Raw genomic sequence first — 20,336 nt, 5'->3', positions numbered from 1 at the left:
ATTAGGGATGCCAGTGATTATTCGAATATTCGTTACAGTCTCCATAATCGAATATTATTTTTAAAAATCGATTTTATTTATATATTTTTTTATTATTATTTATGTTTTATTTTTATTTTTTCTGGCTTAGTTTCAACTAAAATATAGACTAATGCTAATCATAGTAATAGTATTAATAATTGTAAATGGCCATTGATCACACCACCAGTTTGTTTTACTGTAAACTTGGAGGAAGCCTGCGTGCAGAGCAGACTGCTGCTGCAGCACGCTACACACCAACCCCGCCCCCCCTCTCCCTCACACGTGCGACTAAAGATGAACAAAGCGGCAGGTAAAAAGAGTTCCTCCTCGTGGAACTACTTCGAGGACTGGGGGGGGGGTCAGTCGAATAATCGATTATTACATTACATTACATTGCATTTAGCTGACGCTTTTATCCAAAGCGACTTACAATAAGTACATTCGACCAGGAAGACACAACCTTGAAGAAAACAGAATCATATAAGAACATCAGGTTTCAAAGAGCCAATCGTTTCAAGTGCTACTCAACTGGCTTTAGATAAGCCAGTCCTTTATTAGTTTATAAGTGCTCTGTTAGCAGTTCTTTGTTAGTCATTCTATCGCTCGAAGTGGAGTCGAAAGAGATGAGTTTTCAGTCTGCGCCGGAAGGTGTGTAAGCTTTCTGCGGTCCTGATTTCAATGGGGAGCTCATTCCACCATTTTGGAGCCAGGATAGCAAACCCACGTGTTTTTGCTGATGGGAACTTGGGTCCCCCTCGCAGCGAGGGTGCAGCGAGTCGTTTGGCTGATGCAGAGCGAAGTGCACGTGCTGGGGTGTACGGTTATTATTCGCCAGGGCTGCCAAATAATCGATTTTGATCATGGTCAGTTTCTGGCAACCCTAATGTCTATAAGCTTCTGCAGTGAGGTTCATGGCTGGTGAGGCACTGGCACTGACTCTTCAGGTTTACAAATATTATATTTTGACCTAAATCAAAATATAATATTATTTTCAAAAGCTTTTTTTGTCTGATGCTTCGATTAATTTTAAACAGACAGTTCAACAAAAGGATACCCAAAAAATGTAATTTTATCATTTAAATATTGAATTGTTCTCTCTTAGTAAGATCCCATTTTCAATAAAATTGCGGTCTTACCTTGACTTGAAGATGAAGTCCATTTGCCTATCCTTCTGGACAAAAATCTCTATTACTTTTTTGTAAAAGTCCTCCTTATCTTCTTGTAGTTTCAAAAGTCTATCATAACTCTAATCAATGGATTTATGATTAGAAAATTATAAAAGTAGGGTAGACATGTGGATATTATCCGGCTGAACAAAACGTGCATTTATCTAACAGGTACGTTTCCCACAGATCTTATTTTGAGCTATTTTCTAAAATCCCATGGAGAAATATCATTGCTTTTTTGTGGAGGGAAGCCATGCACAGCTTACTTTCTGGTTTTAGGACACGTCTTTCGTATCCTCTTCACACACCACACTTTTCGCGGCACACATACTTACAGCCAATCGGCTCTGAATTATGTGAGATGACGTATGGTGGGGATGGCAGCTCAGTGCCCCTATGGTCATTATTTTTTTGCCACACACATTAAATAGGACAATACTCTGAGCATGCGCAGTGTAATTTTTATAGTCACCGTTCACTTAGACAGGGAGAGGGAGGGGCATGATCGGGTTTTGTCCCACATGGCTCTAAACAGCTCAATAGGCACACACTGTAGACACAAGAACAGACTAAAAGAGCAATGTACAGACGAATCAGATGATTAACCATGATATTAACATATATTTTATATATTTTGTTATTTATTTTTTGCATTTTTTTGTAATCATTATTTGTAATACTTTCTGCTGACACTAATGACCAGTCGCCACTGTGTGTTAGGTGAAGCATTATATGCTTACAAATCCAATGTAGGATATAAACACGACTAAACTGCAATGATAGCAAAGCTGTGGCTTGGGTTTTTGGGGTAATAAAGTCCAAATCATCGTTGGACATAGAGGAGCCATATTGTTTACCTTTTTAATATCATTTTTTGTAATTTTCAATTGCTTGGTTTTCCTATTAAAGTGTAATAGATTGATGCATCTCCACAGATCACTTTAAAGCAGGGGTCTCCAACCTTTCTCCACCTGAGAGCTACTTTGAAAAAATGAAAGTGCCCAAGAGCTACTTGCATCGCATCGCTTACATTTATTCACATAGCACTCATCAGTTGAATTAAGCTACTATTGTGTGAAATTGCAATACCTAAAGCTTATCTAAAATCTTAACTTCACATCAAGGTCCAAGAAAACGACAATTTCTAACATATTAATATGGACAACATAGTAAGTACATCACTGAAGATTCACATAAATGTCCAAAAGAAAAATACAATGTTTTCACTTCTTAGTATGGCCCACATAGTAAATACATCGCCTTAATCACCACCTTGCAAGCATCAATGGCACGTGTAAAATAAGTGCATTCACTCTTTTTTACAGTCAGTGAGATGACTGGCGCTGCATGGAGTCAGTCTACCATACAGGTGTATGCTGGACCCACTTAGGTTCACTAATAGAGTCATTTACACGTTCATCAGTCGGTCTTGTTCTGTATTTTGATTTCATTCATGCCAGAAAAAGCTGCTTCACAAAGGGATGAACCACATAAAGCAGACAGGTTCAGTGCTGCTTGGTGAATGTTCTTATAGTTGTCTGAGTCTACAAGGCTCCAGAAATGTTGTGAGTTTTGCTGAGACTTAAGCTGAACATGATTTTGGAGATTTATAACCTCCATCTCCACAGGATTGACACCGAACAGTGCAGCCATATTTTCTTCTTCTTCGTGTTGACATGAAATTATAAACCATAATTAATCAATTGTATAGGTCTAGCCTCCCTATATCTGTGTGTGACATTTTTCCATCCTCAAAAACAAAAAACTAATACTTCTGCGGTCTAGCTGCAGCTTCAAGCCACGGTCTTCTGTTAAAAAAAGGACACTGAATGTCCTGAATGTGGCATCACACACATGACTTGAGTCTGAACACAACAGGAGTATTTACAACAGCATTATAAAAACAAAAATAGTGCATGTGGGTGCACACTTACATTCTCTGTCTTACTGTTACATGAATCCCATGAATGTATGAGATTAAGTTAGCTTCATTATATTTCAGTGATTAAGTGAATAATAAAGTTTCTTTCGGGTCACTGTCAGCCTGTCGCTCATTATTTTCAGGAGGGGGCGGGGCTTGGAGGAACGGAGAGGAGACGGTGATCGCGGAAGCTTTCCTCCTGCCTTCACAAACTGTCCACGCGTATTTATCAACTGAAAATAGCAAGAGGACCTTCATACTCTGCAATCCAAGACTTGATTAAATCCACCAAAAACCTGACATTACGATAACGAGTGTTTTTCAAAAACACAAATCCCTCCCTGTGTCTCTGAGCCGCAGCGACACGGCCTGATTCAGAGCGGGTCATTCTGCTGTTGGTTCTGACTGGTGCTACTGGAGAAAGCAGACTGCTCCGTGTGTGGTGTCGCCCAGCCGCTGTCACGTCTGTTCCTTGATCTCTGCGTCCCCGACCAATTTTATATTCGTGTGACAGAAAGAATTCTAAAATAAAAAAACGTTATTGTCCGGCCGTGGCCGAAAAATCAAGAAGCAACGTTACTACGCTATAATCGATAATCGAGCGACGAGCTACTGAAAAGCTGCCCGCGAGCTACCGGTAGCTCGCGATCGACGTGTTGGAGACCCCTGCTTTAAAGGCTTCGGAATCCCCCCCCATTGTAGTTGAAAAACTGTCAAAACTAGGGCCCCCAAACAGCATCTTGCATAGGGGCCCCAAAAAGCTAGAAACGGCCCTGAGTAAACAGTGTGTTATTCAGAAAAGAATAACAAATTAAAAGGAGAAAAAGATTAAAAAAATACAGATTTCATTATTCTGAGGCTCCGAGCCCTTTTCTTTTACTCACAGACGGCAAAAAAAATCCGACATTATACGATTTAAAATAAAAACAATAATCGTGGCTTGATATTGAGTAAGAACCGGTAAGAACATGTTTTTATGAACCGCACAGCTTCCGGTCTACCAAGACCCGACGGACAAAACGTGGCGTATCATATGCTCGGCCTCAGAACTCAATGGGAATGGTTAGCGTATCATCCATCCATCCATCTTCTCCCGCTTATCCGTGGTCGGGTCGCGGGGGTAGCAGTTCCAGCAGAGAGCCCCAAACTTTCTTTTCCCTTTTTAGCGTATCATATGCACGCAAAATAGGACTTCTGCGTATCTATTGCACACATTTCCAACGTGTAAAGTCGTGTCATTTGTACGCAGACTGAAGAGAGTGGGTTGCTATAATGACCATCTTAATCCTCGATCAAGCCCCCACCAACAGTCTGCAAAACACAACTTCTTAACATTATAATCATCATCATCTCCAAGAAAATCATAGATTCAAACATTGATTACCTTCTAGATATGACCATCAATCAAGCCACCACCAACAGTACTCGGTTTTGAAGCCAACTTCAGTAATAGGCAACATGTGGAATAACAACTTTCATGTCCTTACTTCAACTCATTGCCCCCCAAAATAGTTGACATCCTTGAATCATAGGATACATTTCTTTAAGGTAAATGAACTTAACTTCCAAGCATGAACCAGAAATAGATTTTATTTATATCATGAGGTCCTTAAAGTTAATGCTTAACTTTCATAGGAATGAACGCAGCATTCTTGGCACCATTGGAAGCAATCCAATCAGTATACAGAGTGAACAGAGCACAGGCTGCCCATTTCAGAATGTAAATAGTCAACTCCTCCCTTCTATCAACAAGTCATAGTCAGGAGTAAAGCCTTCAATCACTGCAGAGTAAACACCACGCTCCCACATACTGTACTCTCGCACATAGGCAAGGCAAGGCAAGGCAAGGCAAGGCAAGGCAAGGCAAGGCAAGGCAAGGCAAGGCAAGGCAAGGCAAGGCAAGGCAAGGCAAGGCAAGGCAAGTTTATTTATATAGCAACTTTCAACACAAGGCAATTCAAAGTGCTTTACAAAAAACGAAAGACATTAAGAAAATGGCATTTAAAATCAGTCATTAAAAAGAAAAGATAATAAAATAAACATTAAAAGAAAAAAATACATGGATAAAAGTTACAGTGCAGTCTAAGATGTGAATAGTTCAATTAAAAGCAGCGGCAAAAAGAAAAGTCTTTAGTCTGGATTTAAAAGTAGTCAGAGTTGCAGCGGACCTGCAGTTTTCTGGGAGTTTGTTCCAGATATTTGGAGCATAATAACTAAACGCTGCTTTTCCATGTTTAGTTCTGACTCTGGGGACAGAAAGCTGACCAGTCCCTGAAGACCTGAGAGATCTGGATGGTTCATAATTTTGCAGTAGGTCAGAAATGTATTTTGGGCCTAAACCATTCAAAGCTTTATAAACCAGCAGCTGTATTTTGAAATATATTATTTGACACACAGGAAGCCAGTGTAAAGACTTCAGAACAGGAGTGATGTGATCCACTTTCTTAGTGTTAGTGAGGACTCGAGCAGCAGCATTCTGAATTAGCTGCAGCTTTCTAATAGATTTTTTAGTGAGACCTGCAAAGACACCATTACAGTAGTCCAGTCTACTGAAGATAAAAGTATGGACAATTTTTTCCAAATCCTGCTGTGACATTAGTCTTTTAATCCTAGATATATTCTTTAGGTGATAGTAGGCTGATTTAGTAACTGTTTTAATGTGACTGTTGAAACTCAGGTCAGAGTCCATGACTACACCTAGATTTCTGGCTTTATCTGTTGTTTTGAACATTGCAGACTGAAGCTCAGCGCTAACTTTTATACGTTCTGCCTCGGCCCCAAAAACCATTACCTCGGTTTTATCTTTGTTTAATTGGAGAAAGTTCTGACACATCCAGTCATTGATTTGTTCAATGCACTTACTCAGTGTTTGAATTGGAGCATAGTCTCCTTGTGAAATTGTTATGTAAATGTGTGTGTCATCCTCATAGCTATGGTAACTTATTTTGTTGTTTTTCATCATCTGAGCCAGTGGTAGCATGTAGATGTTAAAGAGAAGAGGCCCCAAGATGGAGCCTTGAGGTACCCCACATGTCATATTTGTCAACTCAGATGTGTATTTACCTATAGAAACAACGTTTTTTCTGTCCTTTAAGTAGGATTCAAACCAATTTAGAACTGTTTCCGAAAGTCCCACCCAGTTTTCTAGTCGGTCTAGTAATATGTTGTGGTCAACAGTGTCAAACGCAGCACTGAGATCTAATAATACTAACATTGAAGTTCTGCCACTGTCTGTGTTTAAGTGGATGTCATTGAAGACCTTTACAAGAGCAGTCTCAGTGCTGTGGTTTGGACGAAAGCCTGACTGGAACACACCGAAACAACTATTTAAATGCAAGAAATTACTCAACTGTTGAAAAACAACTTTTTCAATGATTTTTACCTAGAAATGGGAGGTTTGATATGGGCCTGTAATTGTTCATTACTGAAGCATCTAGATTATTCTTTTTTAAGAGCGGTTTAATGACTGCAGTTTTCAGGGCCTGTGGAAAAATACCTGAGTGAAGAGATTCGTTTACTATATGAAGTAGATCTGAGGCCATGCAACGAAAAACATCTTTGAAAAATCCTGTTGGAATAATATCAAGGCAGCAGGAGGAGGATTTCAGAAGTTGAATAATGTCCTCTAGGTTTTTATCATTAATCTGATGGAATTGTGTCATGGTGTTTGAATTGATATTAGGTGGACATAGGTGGACATAGGGACAACACATTTGCTGCACACTGACTGCTTGTCTGATTTTCTGAATGTTGTCAGTGAAGAAGGAGGCAAAATCATTGCACGCCTTGGTGGATAGAAGTTCAGAGGCTACTGACACCGGGGGGTTAGTTAGTCTGTCGACGGTAGCAAACAAGGCACGTGCATTGTTTTTGTTTTTGGTAATGATGTCAGAGAAGAAAGACTGTCATGCGTTTTTCAATTCCAAATTATGAAGCCCAAGTCTCTCTTTATAAATTTCAAAGTGAACCTGGAGATTTGTTATTCGTCACCTACGTTCAGCTTTTCGACACTCTCTTTTTTCTGCTCTCACGGTCATGGCCTTTCTCCATGGAGATATTTTCTTCCCAGTCACTTCCCTTACCTTAGTTGGAGCAATGGCATCTATAACATTTTTAATTTTTTAATTAAAATAATCTACTAGCTCATTTACTGAGGTGTGGAAGAAAAATTCAGTTAAATATTGCTTTGTGGTTACCTCTTTTTGAACATTTTTGTGAACAGAAATAGAGCTCTCAAAGAAAACACAGGAATGATCAGAGAGTGCAACGTCAGTCACCAAAACCTTAAAGATATTCAGACCCTTTGAGATAATTAAGTCCAGAGTGTGCCCCTTATTGTGCGTGGGCTCCGTCACATGCTGAGTCAGTCCATAGTTATCAAGAACACAAAACAGTTATTTAGCCCCTCTGTCCTGGGGGTTGTCAACATGGATGTTAAAATCACCAACAACGACTAGACGGTCAAAGTCAATACACACTATAAACAGCAGTTCAGTAAAGTCATCAAAAAAGCTTGCACAGTATTAGGGTGGTCTATAGATATTTAGGAACAGAGCTCAAGAGGAGCATTTCAGCTGAAGGGCCACATATTCAAAAGAAGCAAAGTTCCCATAAGATGTCTTCCTGCATTGAATGGAATCATTGAACAAAATAGCAACTCCACCGCCTTTCTTATGCATTCTTTCCTGACTCATAAAGCTAAAGTTGGGAGGGGTCGATTCGATAAGAACAGCTGCACTTGTTCAATCCAAGTTTCCGTTAAAAACATAAAATCAAGATTGTGCTCAGTGATAAAATCATCACACTTTTAAACACACACACGGTTTGCTGTACATATAGATACAACATCTAAGCTGCATCACACATCTCAGCTGCATTTTCTGTAATTTGAGGTATGACATTGAGACCACACATATTTCTCTGGCTATTTTATTAACCCTGCATTCTTCACAGTTGTTTGGAAAGGTTGCACTTTGGTAATTGGTTGCAGATGTAGAAGTTATTCTTATGGACTATATGTGAATTGCCTTTACACTACACTTCCTTTTTCTCTAAAATTGTACAACATTCAGCAATAAAGCCTGCATGATGTCCTCGAAATCAGTGGTGTGGGGGTCGGGAATACTACAGCAACAATGTTGACAGAACATTTACACAACTTTAATACTTATCTGTAACTCATATTACTCTTTTCTTATCTTTCTTTCATCCAATCTTTCTAAGATAAATCAAAACTGCAAAAAAACATGATTATTCTCGGGTTGTCCGTACCTTGTATCTCGAACATATTTTTTTTCATGAGCGCCTTTGAGGAATTTCTTCCGAATTTGACACAAACATCCATTCTGAATCAAGTATGAACTGATTAAACTTTTGTGGTTGAACGTCAAGGTCACTGCAACCTGTTTTGCATAAAAACATGGACGATAATTATATTTACTTTTGTATCCTTTGTAGCTGACGCTCAAAGGTCTCTTATTTATTGTTTTGTCTTTTTTGAAGAGTGTTTAATGTATGCTTGAACTTTGTTTTATTTTGTAAAAATGATAAGAGTTGTCTTTCCGGAAGTCATGTGACCTCTAGCCCCGGATGTTTATATTGTGTTTGTGAGAGAGTAAAATGGCGCTAAAAGTGTCAACAATCTGATAACGTAATTCTACTGCTGGTCTACTAGGCGAACACGTTTTCACGGTGTTTCATGATTGTACAAAGAAGAGAATAAACGTGATTGTGGACATCAGTTTGATGCGTAATGTTCTTTCAAGACCAAAGTAGTTACATCCTTTAATCAAAAGTGATTCCAAAAAAGTGTAATGGGTAAATACTAATATGGCACAGTTTCTCTGTGGGTATGTTCTGCCCTCACTGTTGTCTTGAGTAGCAGATGGATAACTCCTCGACAAGTGGCCATGTTCTTTCTTCTTTAATAAGATGTTTACATCCACAAGTCAACAGAGTAAAACTAAAAGAAACACAATATACATAGAAATTAGGCACAATCAAACACCACTGAATAGCAATCTACTTAACATAGAAAAATCTAAATAAACATAGATATGCACTTATGAATATGTAAAGAACCAAAAATACTTACAGGCAATGCGTTCCACAACATAGCAAAGAAGGATGGATGCAAATTCAAACTCTAATATTCTCCTCTCTGTCCCTGTCAACCACTTATCACTTTCTATGTTTTCAATCTACGTCTTTCCCATTGGCTGCTACTAACAAAAGAAGTACAACAAAAAGCAACAGCACCACCTGCTGGCTGGAGTAACGGCCCGTCCACACAGCGGCGTCCGTTGAAAGCTTCACCATTCACTTGAATGGGGTGAAGTCACTTTTCGCCGAACTGCATTGTGGGAAGCGAAGCGGAGCTTTGCTGGTGTGGCTCGCTGCAAAAGTTGAGAAATGTTCAACTTTTGAAGCTTCTGAAGCTTCGGTGGAAGCGTCAGCCAATTAAATCGCGTTTAAGCAAATCTGCCAGTAAAGCGCTAGCCAATCAAACTGCGTGTATGCTGGGAGAGACACACCGCAGGTCATTTCCTCATATTCCAAAAAATGGAGGAGAAATTAATCATAGCGGTAGGGAATCACCCGGTCTTGTACGATCAGTCCCTGTTCACCTACCGGGATACAAACCGGAGGAGCCAGGCATGGAGGGAGGTGGCAGAGATAGTGGGTGAAACTGGTAGGTTTTCACGTGTTTGGGGAGTTTATATCCAGTTTACTTCGTAAACTGTATGTCGGGGGCGGGAGATTCATGTGATTGGTTGTTGGTCGCGTTGCTCGCGAGAACTCCCCAAGCTTCAGACACGCCCACCGCCAAGCTTAAACGCACGCCGCTGTGTGGACGGGCCGTCAGACAGCATCTAATGGCGCATTTCCACTGCAGCGGGTAGCCCCGTTTAATTGTCCTCAAGCGGACAGGCCAGTTTTTGGTGGCCTTTCCATATAGCGTAGCACCGGCTAGCGGGTACTTTTCCCCTCTTTTTCTGGCCCCATAAAATCGTGGTTCTATCAGGCCAGGGCTGAACTAGTGACGTCAACACTCTCGACTGCTGATTGGTCAGAGAGAATCGTCACAAGATCACGCGCAAGATCATCACGCGCAAGATCATCACGCGCAAGATCATCCCTAGCGTCGCATATATATCTAGAAGCAAGCTTGCAGCATTTTTATACACAGCATTTTTGTAAACGGAGGAGCTACAAAAATGGCAACGGCACACCGTGGTCGACCGAGGAGGTGACGACGTTCCTACATCTCATTGCGGATGATAAAATCCAGCGGGAGCTCGACGGAACAACTCGAAATGTGAAAAAAAAGCCGATCGCCCCGCCTACACTGCGTTGCTACCCCAGGTCCTAAACTGTAATGGAAATGCGCCACGGCCTCGGACGGCCAGCGAGGCAGCCCGAGGCCTGAGCGAGGACGCTTAGGGACGCTTAAACGGGGCTACCCCGCTGCAGTGGAAATGTGCCATAATGCTGCGTTCACACCGGATGCAATGCGAATATTCGCTCAAGTTTCACCGCGGCTTGCAGTTTCACCGCGGCTTGCGGTTTGTTTTATCGCGTCATTTAAAACAGACATAGCATTGACGCGCCGTTGACGGACAGTTGAGGTTGTTTACACTTCCATGCAAGATCGTTTTGGTTATTTCTGTCCTTGACTATGGAGGATATAACAAAGTTATTGCTGCTTTGTACCTTCTGTAGAAGTCCTACAAACGTAGCAACAAACGCCGTCGTTTCTGGGTTCTTATTCTCCTCCAAGCCAGCTCCTTGGTAGATATACGACATTGTATCGTTAATCTCCGGGAAGCCACTCACAGCCACAACGATCATCTCTTCCATCTTTACAACTGAACAACAGCAGGACGTCAGAGGGACGTCAGAGGGAATCCCAACGCTGATTGGCTTTCGCGAGAACGCGTCATGTGAATTTGACGCTCGAGTTGAAAAAAATTGAACTCTCGCGTTTGACGTGGCCCTCTTCAATCGCCTCAATCACGTGATTCGCACCGCGTCCACCGCTTCGTGCGTGCCGTCGGAGCTAATTCGTCTGTCTGCATCTCTGCATTGACTTTACATGTAATCGCGCCTCCCCCAAAAATCACATCGCATCCGGTGTAAACGCAGCATTACACCACCCGCAGTGAACAAGGGCGGAAACGTCCAACAACAAACTGGGACGGGGCCCATAGCTGAAAGACTCGGGAGCACCGCACATAGCGTCAGTATTTCCACTTTTTATTGGTCCCTGCTGCTGACCCACTCCTCTTATCATCCTTCTCCCTCTTCCTTTCTTTGACATACGTGTCCCTCAAACTTTTCCACTTCCTTCGGCATACCTCCTCTGACAAGAAAAAAACTTTTACAAACGGTAACTTTTAACCGTTATCTGCCGTTAAACCGGCGGTTGAGCTAACTCGGTTAATGCTAGTTAATGTTAGTGTTGTTGGTATCTGTAATCAAGCAAACAACAGATGTATATTTTGTATAACTTACCAGATATGCCTACTATCTCGCTTATTTTCCTCCATGCGAGCTCTTTTTTGTTGTGGTCCCGTCAGAGGGAATCCCAACGCTGATTGGCTTCTGCGAGAACGCGTCATGTGAATTTGACGCTCAAGTTGAAAAAAATTGAACTCTCAAACGCGGCACCGTTCAATCGCCTCAATCGCGTGATTCGCGCCGTGTCCACCGCTTCATGCTCGCTGTCGGAGCGAATTCGCGTCTGTCCGCGTCTCTGCATTGACTTTACATGTAATCGCGCCGCCCCCAAAACATCGCATCGCGTCCGGTGTGAACGCAGCATTAGACAGCACAGGGTATATCCAAACATTTTCAAAAACATTGATGTTGCAAAGTAAGTAGGACTTCTGCAATATGTTATTCTGTGTGTTTGATGTGTGCTGATTATACATTAGGGGGGAATCTTTCCAGAGTTGTTTTTAAAGAATTACATTTATGTTTCTCCCTCACAGATTGCTTTAATGTGACGGACCTTAATCCTATCAACCTGCAAATCATCCAGTGTGAGACACAGACAGCTACTGAAGGAGCCTGTTAAATATTCAGTTGACCGGCAGGACAGAAGGGCAGCCATGTTGATCATCTTAGCCTTCATCATCCTCTTCCATTTGGCTGCAGCCATCCTCCTCTTTGTTGCAACCATTCACAATGTGAGTATGAGACAAAAAGGGCCACACATTAGACACTAAGGAAGGGGATCAGGGCATAAGGGGAAATATAGGAATAATCTCAACTACTATCTTTAGCATATATACTAAGTTTCACTTATTTTGTTATTTTGACTTTATTCTGAACATTTAGATTTCACATTTTGACTTACATTTCGACATTTGGAGTTAAACCTTGACAATACCACTTTGTTCTCAACATTTCAGCTTTATTTTGCGACATTTCAAATAATCTTTTGACATTGGGTCTTCATTTTCTCAATTAAAGTCTTTCGCAAAATAACGACTTTATTCCTTTCGAAACATTGTGAATTTCGTCTGAATATTTTAACTTTATTCTCTTAGTTTTTTATGGTATTTTCAACCGTTTAACTTTAATTTTGACAGATTGACCCTATATTCTTAACATTTCATAATTGTTTTAAAAAGACATAAAGAAAAATCAACTTCTATATTTCTGCCCCTTATACCTGTCCCAAATACATTTTTAATAATTGTAACCGTTGTTTCCGTCCCCCCCTGATTCAGGCATGGTGGGTGGTGTTGCAGGCTGGCCGGGATGTGATCTACGCTGACCTGTGGTACTCCTGTAACTCCACCTGCTTTCCTGTGGAGAACAGCCATACTGTTGATGCAGGTAAGACAGTGTGTAGTTATTCAGCCTATGTGTATATACTGTAAGTGTCGTGTTTATGTATGTAACACCTCCTTTCTCTTTTCTCCTCAGCATATCTGCAGACCATCCAGGCTACTATGATCCTTGCCACCATTTTATGTTGTGTCAGCTTCTTCGTCTTCATCCTTCAGCTCTTCAAGCTCCAACAGGGAGAGAGATTCCTTTTCACCGCTATCATCCAGCTATTGGCCGGTGAGTGACATCCACAAACACATTTAACACATTTGTAGTCATTAGCATCTTTTTTTCCTCCTGTTTGTGCTCATAAGCCTGGGTCGTTATAAAAGAATGATGATCCAGTGACATGTCCTTGTTATGGCAGGATTTATGGCCACACGTTTCATTTTCAGACTTGATGCACTTTTAGACCATGAATATGTTCAGCCCAGCCCGAGTGTTGGGTTAAAGTGTTATTATTTGAATTCCCTAACATTTAAGAAAACATAGCAGAGCCTTTACTGTCATCATGTCACCTTGTGGTGATTTGGTTTCCAGCATTTTGTAGGAGTGAAATGTCATCAAAGTTACCCAAAAACTTGAAATTGAATATACTGTTCACTTCAATGGGATTGTCCGTTAACCCTAACAGCCAGGAAACAATGGCAAAGAGAGAAAGAAAACCTCTCAAAAGTAGATGCCAAACAACAGAAAAATGCAGTTTCATTATCATATACACTATGAATCTTAGGAAATGACAGATTTCAGGTTTGAATCAATGTAATCCACTTTAGCAATAGACATTCTGTTGGAGTTGACTATTTAAAGGAAATAAAGCTATTCAGAGATCCCTAAAAAAGTGTCACGTTATTTCCATAAGTGGCCCCAATTGGCGTCAGAAGGATTGTTGTATATATATAAGGGTTTGAATTACCTCATTGACAATAAACTTTAATTTCCTCTCTCCTCCTCCCAGCTCTATGTGTGATGATCGCAGCGTCTGTCTACACGGCTCAGAAGAACAGTTTCCACTTGGCCAATCTCCGGGAAGGCACCTACGGCTCTTCCTACATCCTGGCCTGGATCAGCTTCCCGATGAGTCTCATGAGCGGCCTCATGTACCTGGTGCTCAGGAAGCGCAAATAGATGTGACGCACATGCACGCAGATATCCAACAATATAAAAAAGAACACTTGGACACATGCATAAAGTCATACACTTTGACTCAACAAACCAGCATGCTAACATTCTGTCTCTTACCCTTAGGTTTTATAAGAGCATTGGAGAAAAAGGAAATACACAAATCCCCAATAATCTAAAGTGTCAGGTTCATGGCCAGACTATTCAACAATAAAGCAGCACATCTTTGTCCACTTTACACACCTAAAGCCTAAATTGTTGTACACCCTTCTTCTTCCTGATGGTACATTGTTCTCTCTAAATTCAGCAATGATGCGCCAAGACTGTCCAGACACCCAGTTAGCTCCATTGACAGACTTTTCTTGACACTTCTTTCCATAAAAGTGCCTTAGAAACACTTTAGACAATGGACTTAACTAAACAACGGTGAGTTGGACAGTCTTTTTTTGCATTACATCTACTAAAACATGTTAAGCAAACATATACTATGATAAATACAATTTTGCCAACTGTTCTGGATAGATTCATGTACATGAAGCTGAGGTAAAATATATGCAATACAAATGAAGAGGAGCCAATGCACCACACGTTCTCCACTTAGTTACTGCTTTGGATAGAAAATGTCCCTTGCTGCATTTAGAGAGAACATGCTTTCACCATCTTCTTTTACTCTTAGCTTCGACAGAGGACGTTGTTCCAACATACTGTCCACTTGTTTCATTGTGTCCTTTTGACCGTTCATAGAAACCTGTCTGAAATTCCCAATCCCGAAGGATAAAAGTCAAAGACAAGTGGGGAAGTTTGTCTTATTGGGAGGCAGCCCCTGGACCTTATAAAGGGTCCATATTTTTTTGTTGTGAATCTTTAGTCAACTGAATTTATTTTGTACATATTTGCTGTGTATGTATAGTTTAGGTTATTGCCAAAAGCTTATTTTCTAAGACTAAACAAAATTATCTTATGTTAACCATAGCATGTAGGACTTGTAGTGAGGCACTAGTTGAAGTATAATATGTAGGATTTTAACTTGTTATTTTTATTTTACTGACTTGTGTTGTAATGATGAAAAAGGAACCAATGATGTGCTGTGATATCTGAGATTTCAAATGGCAACAGAGGAACGTGTAAACTTGAAATAAGAATGAACTTTTCTTTGTTACTCTTTTTTTGTTCACAGCTTCACTGAGAAAAAAACATCGCTATTTATTGATTAAAACCACTGTTGTGTATTTTGAGCATCATGTGACAAAGGATGTATGAAGTAATTAAGTCTTGCCATATTTGTTTCCCTCTTTTGGTCGGGCTACTGTTTGTTTGATTGATTACTGAAACATCTCTAACACTCCTGTTCGTGCTCCGGCATTTAACAACAATAAATGTGTCACTGTACTGTACCACAAATTCCCAGAATACTTCAAATGTTGTGGAAATATGGGGATAATGTTTGAGATAATATGTAGACTCGTTTGATCTTTCTTTATCTGAGTTTGGGGTTGTAACAGTTAAGGGAGACCAGCATTCATTCATGCATACAGCTTGGACTTGATGGATCCTTCCGGTGCACAGTTTATTTTGTGATAGGAATGTGTTTGTGTTGTTTGGTCCACAGACTGGTAACTTTTTCATCAATAATGAAGATGCAGGAAAAAACAAGAACGTGAAGATTTTTTACTCTTATCTCGAGATACTTGAAAATGATCAAAAAAACATATTGGAAGCCAAGTTTGTGTTTGTTTTTCCAGATAATTTTGCGAAGATGTCATCTTTAGAGTGTTCGACTAAATAATAAGCCTCCTGTTTCAATGCAAGTGTTGGAAGACCTTTTTTAGCCTATATTGAAATGAAAAGTAAGTTGCTAGCTCATGTCAAATGATTTCAAGACAGATCTAAATAAAATGATTACTTCAATGTGCAAAGTATGTTGTAAATATTTAACAGCAACCACAAGATCCACCTCTAAGAGTTGATCTATAAGAGCAACTCTTGAGTATAATTGGTCATGTTTCGGTTTATGGTTGTTATAACTGTTCTGCAGTTTGTTTGATGTCAATGTAGATGTAATGTTCCTTAGTCAATGTAGATCTACACTAATAACCACGGTAACAAATGAGCATATGAGTGGTTGAAGCCTCAACTGAATTCATGGGGATTTAAAAAAAACATTTTTTAACCTGTTTGAATATTTAAAATGATTACTCGAGTATTAATTCCACATTGATTTAGGGTCTGAGATTTTTTTTACAAAAACTGTTAGTTTGACAGCGTCTCTAGGCGTATATCAAGTTAAGAAGCTTTTACAATTTTAGTCGAATAAATAACATGATATATCTTTTAACATAATCAAAATCAGTAAATTCTTCGGAAATATGCTTATATTTGACTGTCTTATAATGTATCCACATGTCTGGTTTTGTCTGCAATTGACATCCAGTGGACGTAAAGAAGACTACACAATGTTAAGGTAATAGTTTTATGGTTTCAGGCTACAGAAGCAACTGTCAACATCTCCTGGGGCCTCATTTATAAAGGGATATACGCACAAAACACAAAAACGGGAGAGACGAGAAACTGCGACACCATTGGCAGAAGGAAGAATGGAGAGAAATAATACCATAAATAATCAAAACATGTGGCGCGAGGTAGCCTAAAACGCTAACATGGCTTACCTAGGTCTTTGTCTGGTCAAAACTGGTCTTCAATGGCATTAAAACAACAAAAACGATGCTGTAGTTAATCCATAGGTTAATATCCAATGTGACTGTGTCCCCTTTGAAATTTTCTGATAATCTATAAGCAATAAAACTGCAATTCCGTTTTCAAATATCAGAGCAGGGATATTCCTCCACTCTGAAGCAAGATTGCATGCGTGGAGACACAACCTTTTTTTTTAACATGAGTGTGTGCGGGACGATTTCCCTTCTATTGGCTCTAACGGTCAGGAAGAGATGTCACATGTCAAAATCGAACAAGGGGGGCCAGAGATATGGAAAATCCACCCAAATGGTCCCAGAACCCATCATCCAAGGTTAGTTTTCACTATAAGTACAAACAGTGGCGGCTGGTGGAAAATATTTTTGGTGGGGCTATGGAAATAGGGACCAAACCATACTAGGGCGGTCCGGGGGGATTGTCCCCCGGAAGAAATTTCTGAGAAATAACCCCTTAAATTATTACTTTTTTCTGACAAAATCAGATTTACTCACAACGGTTTCCACTCGGACTTTAATACAGCTACACCATTGTTTGGTTTCCATCGTAGCGCGTCTCTTTAGCAGCACGCGCAACTCAAAGTTTGAGAGGGTGAGGAAGATGAAAACTGAACAAGAATCGACAACTCCACCCTCTGCTCACTCCTTTCCTGTAAAATACAGGTCCAGCCCACACATATGATCCATGGTGCCAGAGATGGGGACTCGAGTTTGTGACTCGGACTCGAGTCGCACTTAAGTCGCACACACAGAGACTTCAGACTTGACTTGGACTCTTGCTCAAAAGACATTGGACTCGACTTGGACTCGTGTTTTGGGACTCCTGAACAATCATTGTGTTTTCTATTTTTAACGTATTAAAGGTGGGGTAGGTAAGTTTGAGAAACCGGCTCAAGATCGCTAGAATTTGAAAATACACAACCGGAGAAAATCTGCCACTTCCTTACAGAGCCCCTCCTCCAACACACACGAACGCGCACATGACCAATGAGGGCACGAGATAAGTTTGTGCCCCGATGGGAGGCTGACAGGCAGGTAGGCTATCCAGTTATTTTAGCTGGGCCGGTTAAAATAATTGGTCGTGCTTTTTACAGTATTACGGCTTCCACAGATGACATTTTTTTATGGATTTTTTGTCAAAGCACTTAAGATATTCATTGCTATCGGGATGTTAAGAGCATTCCATGGAATATAACAAAAAGTGTATCTCGAGCCGGTTTCTCAAACTTACCTACCCCACCTTTAACATTAACATTAACATCATGGTAACATCATGGTAACATCATGGTAACACCATGGCGACCGGTGGCACACTTGCAGCTGTACCGCTTGTAATTAGGTTCAACTATAAAAACTTCGAACAAAACGCCGGCGGCACCAACAAAAGGAGCGCACACTGCAAAGTCTGCAATATTAAAATCAAGGATGCTGGTGCAACAACGTCAAATTTCATCAGGCACTTGAAAACTCACCCGGAGAGGTCAGTCACATTAACGCATGGACGGTTAGCAAACATGTTTAGCTCAGCATCAGCTATGTAATGTTAACTTAGCTTGCTACTAGCTTTGTAACTGAATATTTGAAAAGATGAGTGAATGTTTGCTTGTCACACTTGTTTGCGTTGAGTGGCGTTGACATCCAACTCTTGACATGACATAAAAAAGGTCGGTAACGTTAATCATTACGTTCCGCTGCCACCATCTACTGGCTAACGTTAAACGTAGAAAAATACATAGTTACATACATAAATACATCTGTCGGTTTATAGGCAGGTTACAGGTTTATTGTTGACCACGTAACGTTAATGTTACAGGTTTATCAGGTTACCATTACACTGGGTTTGAGTGAGAGGATAGAGGAATATGTTTATTTATAGTAGACTTAAAAGATGTAATTAGAGACCCAGTGTAATTAAACAATACGGTTGCAGAGGTCAATTTTAACATTTTTGTCCACTGGCCAAATGGCTAGCCTAGTGAATGTTGAAATGTTACCAGCCACTCAATAGATTGCCATTGTTATTTTTGGCTGGTGCGTGCAACATACAGTACCAGCCACTTGCATGATTTACCAGCATTTGGCTGGTAAATGGTGTTAATGGTAGATATCTCTTTTGGAACAGGTCATGTTTTAATATCACCAGTTCAGTATATTTCAGATAATATTGCAGCAATAGTTTTTTAGTTGCAAATGGCACAGAACAAATGTTTACTTTTAAGTACTTTTAACACAGTTTCCCTGCGGGGGATTAATAAAGTATTTGTGATACTGATTTCTGATTCTGAAGTGTTTTGCTTATAAGTTGTTTGCATTTAGCTAAAGTGTGATGTTTTTCCTCATATTGCAATAGCCTGTTTAAAGTGATCATATAACAAACAACTAATCAGTACTGATACTGTATGCTAATAGATATAGGAGTGATAATAATACAGTAAATGCTTTGAATTTCTTAGATATAGCTGTGCAGTATTCTTAACAGACTGGATAGCAGCAGACAATAGAAGGCTTATTACAACCAGAAGAGACATGAGACTTTTATTTTTTAGAGACTTGAGACTTGACTTGGACTCGTGACCAAAGACTTGAGACTTGATCAAGTCTCACCCCACAAAGACTTGAGACTTGACTTGGACTCGTGACCAAAGACTTGAGACTTGACTTGGACTTGCAAAAAAAGACTTGTGAACATCTCTGGGCATTGCCCTTACAACTACAATAAGCATGTAAATGTTAATCTACAGCTCCGGCGATCCACTAGCACCGGAGTCTCCACCTGCAGACGCAGCCATCCTCGACAACTACTGTAGCATCACCTGGATACGAGTCCAAACAACTCACAGACACACAGGCCAGAGCGCTGACAGGGCGCCCTTTGAGCATCAGATCTGACGACGCTGATTGGCTGAAATTATGTTTCGGCGGCATAGTATACAGATAGCAACAGTCAGCTTGTTGGCTGCTGCTGCTCTGGCTGAGGGCTCCTTTCTACCGCCCGGACGAGAGAGGGTAATGATACACGCTGTGGCCAGGCAGGAAACATGTGACTTATCAGTAACTTTAGACATTGTAAAACTATTTTAAACGAGATTTTATTGTATACTATACATATTACTGATACCAACTATATAATATTTACCTTGTTAATTAAAAATAAAAATAAATATTTTTAAATATACATTTTTAATGACAATCAAACATGTGGGAAGAGGGGGGGCGGCGCCCCTAGTTCCCCTATGGGCCAGCCGCCACTGAGTACAACACATTTTTTGGACGGACACTAATTTACAGTTTTTTACCATATTCAATCTGAATTTTCTTTAAAATAAAAAATATCTATATAGATTCTGACTTTTCTACATCCAACTCTCAGGTTTATTATATTATATTATATCATATTTATTACTTTGAGAAAAAATATTATTAATTTAACCCTTTTAGAAGGGAAGATAATATGGTCATTTGTTCTGGGAATGTAATTTTTGAGCCTGAAACCTGAAAAACAGGCTTAAGAGTTGGAATGATATGATGATTCATACTCATGTACAGTAGGTGGCGGTA

General features: G+C 40.2%; 1 protein-coding gene across 1 annotated transcript in view; it reads left to right on the top strand.

Annotated features, from left to right (window-relative positions):
* Window positions 1-15,471, top strand: part of emp2 (epithelial membrane protein 2) — a 30,109-nt gene extending 14,638 nt beyond the window's left edge. Inside the window, exons 2-5 of the mRNA XM_034089994.2 lie at window positions 12,102-12,299; window positions 12,846-12,954; window positions 13,045-13,185; window positions 13,907-15,471. Of these exons, the coding sequence (XP_033945885.1) occupies window positions 12,222-12,299; window positions 12,846-12,954; window positions 13,045-13,185; window positions 13,907-14,076 (498 nt within the window). The 5' untranslated portion in view covers window positions 12,102-12,221 and the 3' untranslated portion in view covers window positions 14,077-15,471. The remainder of the gene's footprint in view (window positions 1-12,101; window positions 12,300-12,845; window positions 12,955-13,044; window positions 13,186-13,906) is intronic.
* Window positions 15,472-20,336: the final 4,865 nt, after the last annotated feature.

The sequence above is a fragment of the Pseudochaenichthys georgianus genome, chromosome 8 (genome assembly GCF_902827115.2).
Source record: "Pseudochaenichthys georgianus chromosome 8, fPseGeo1.2, whole genome shotgun sequence".
Lineage (NCBI taxonomy): Eukaryota > Metazoa > Chordata > Actinopteri > Perciformes > Channichthyidae > Pseudochaenichthys > Pseudochaenichthys georgianus.
Note: the sequence above shows the minus strand (reverse complement) of the source record. Positions and strands in the feature narration are given on the sequence as shown.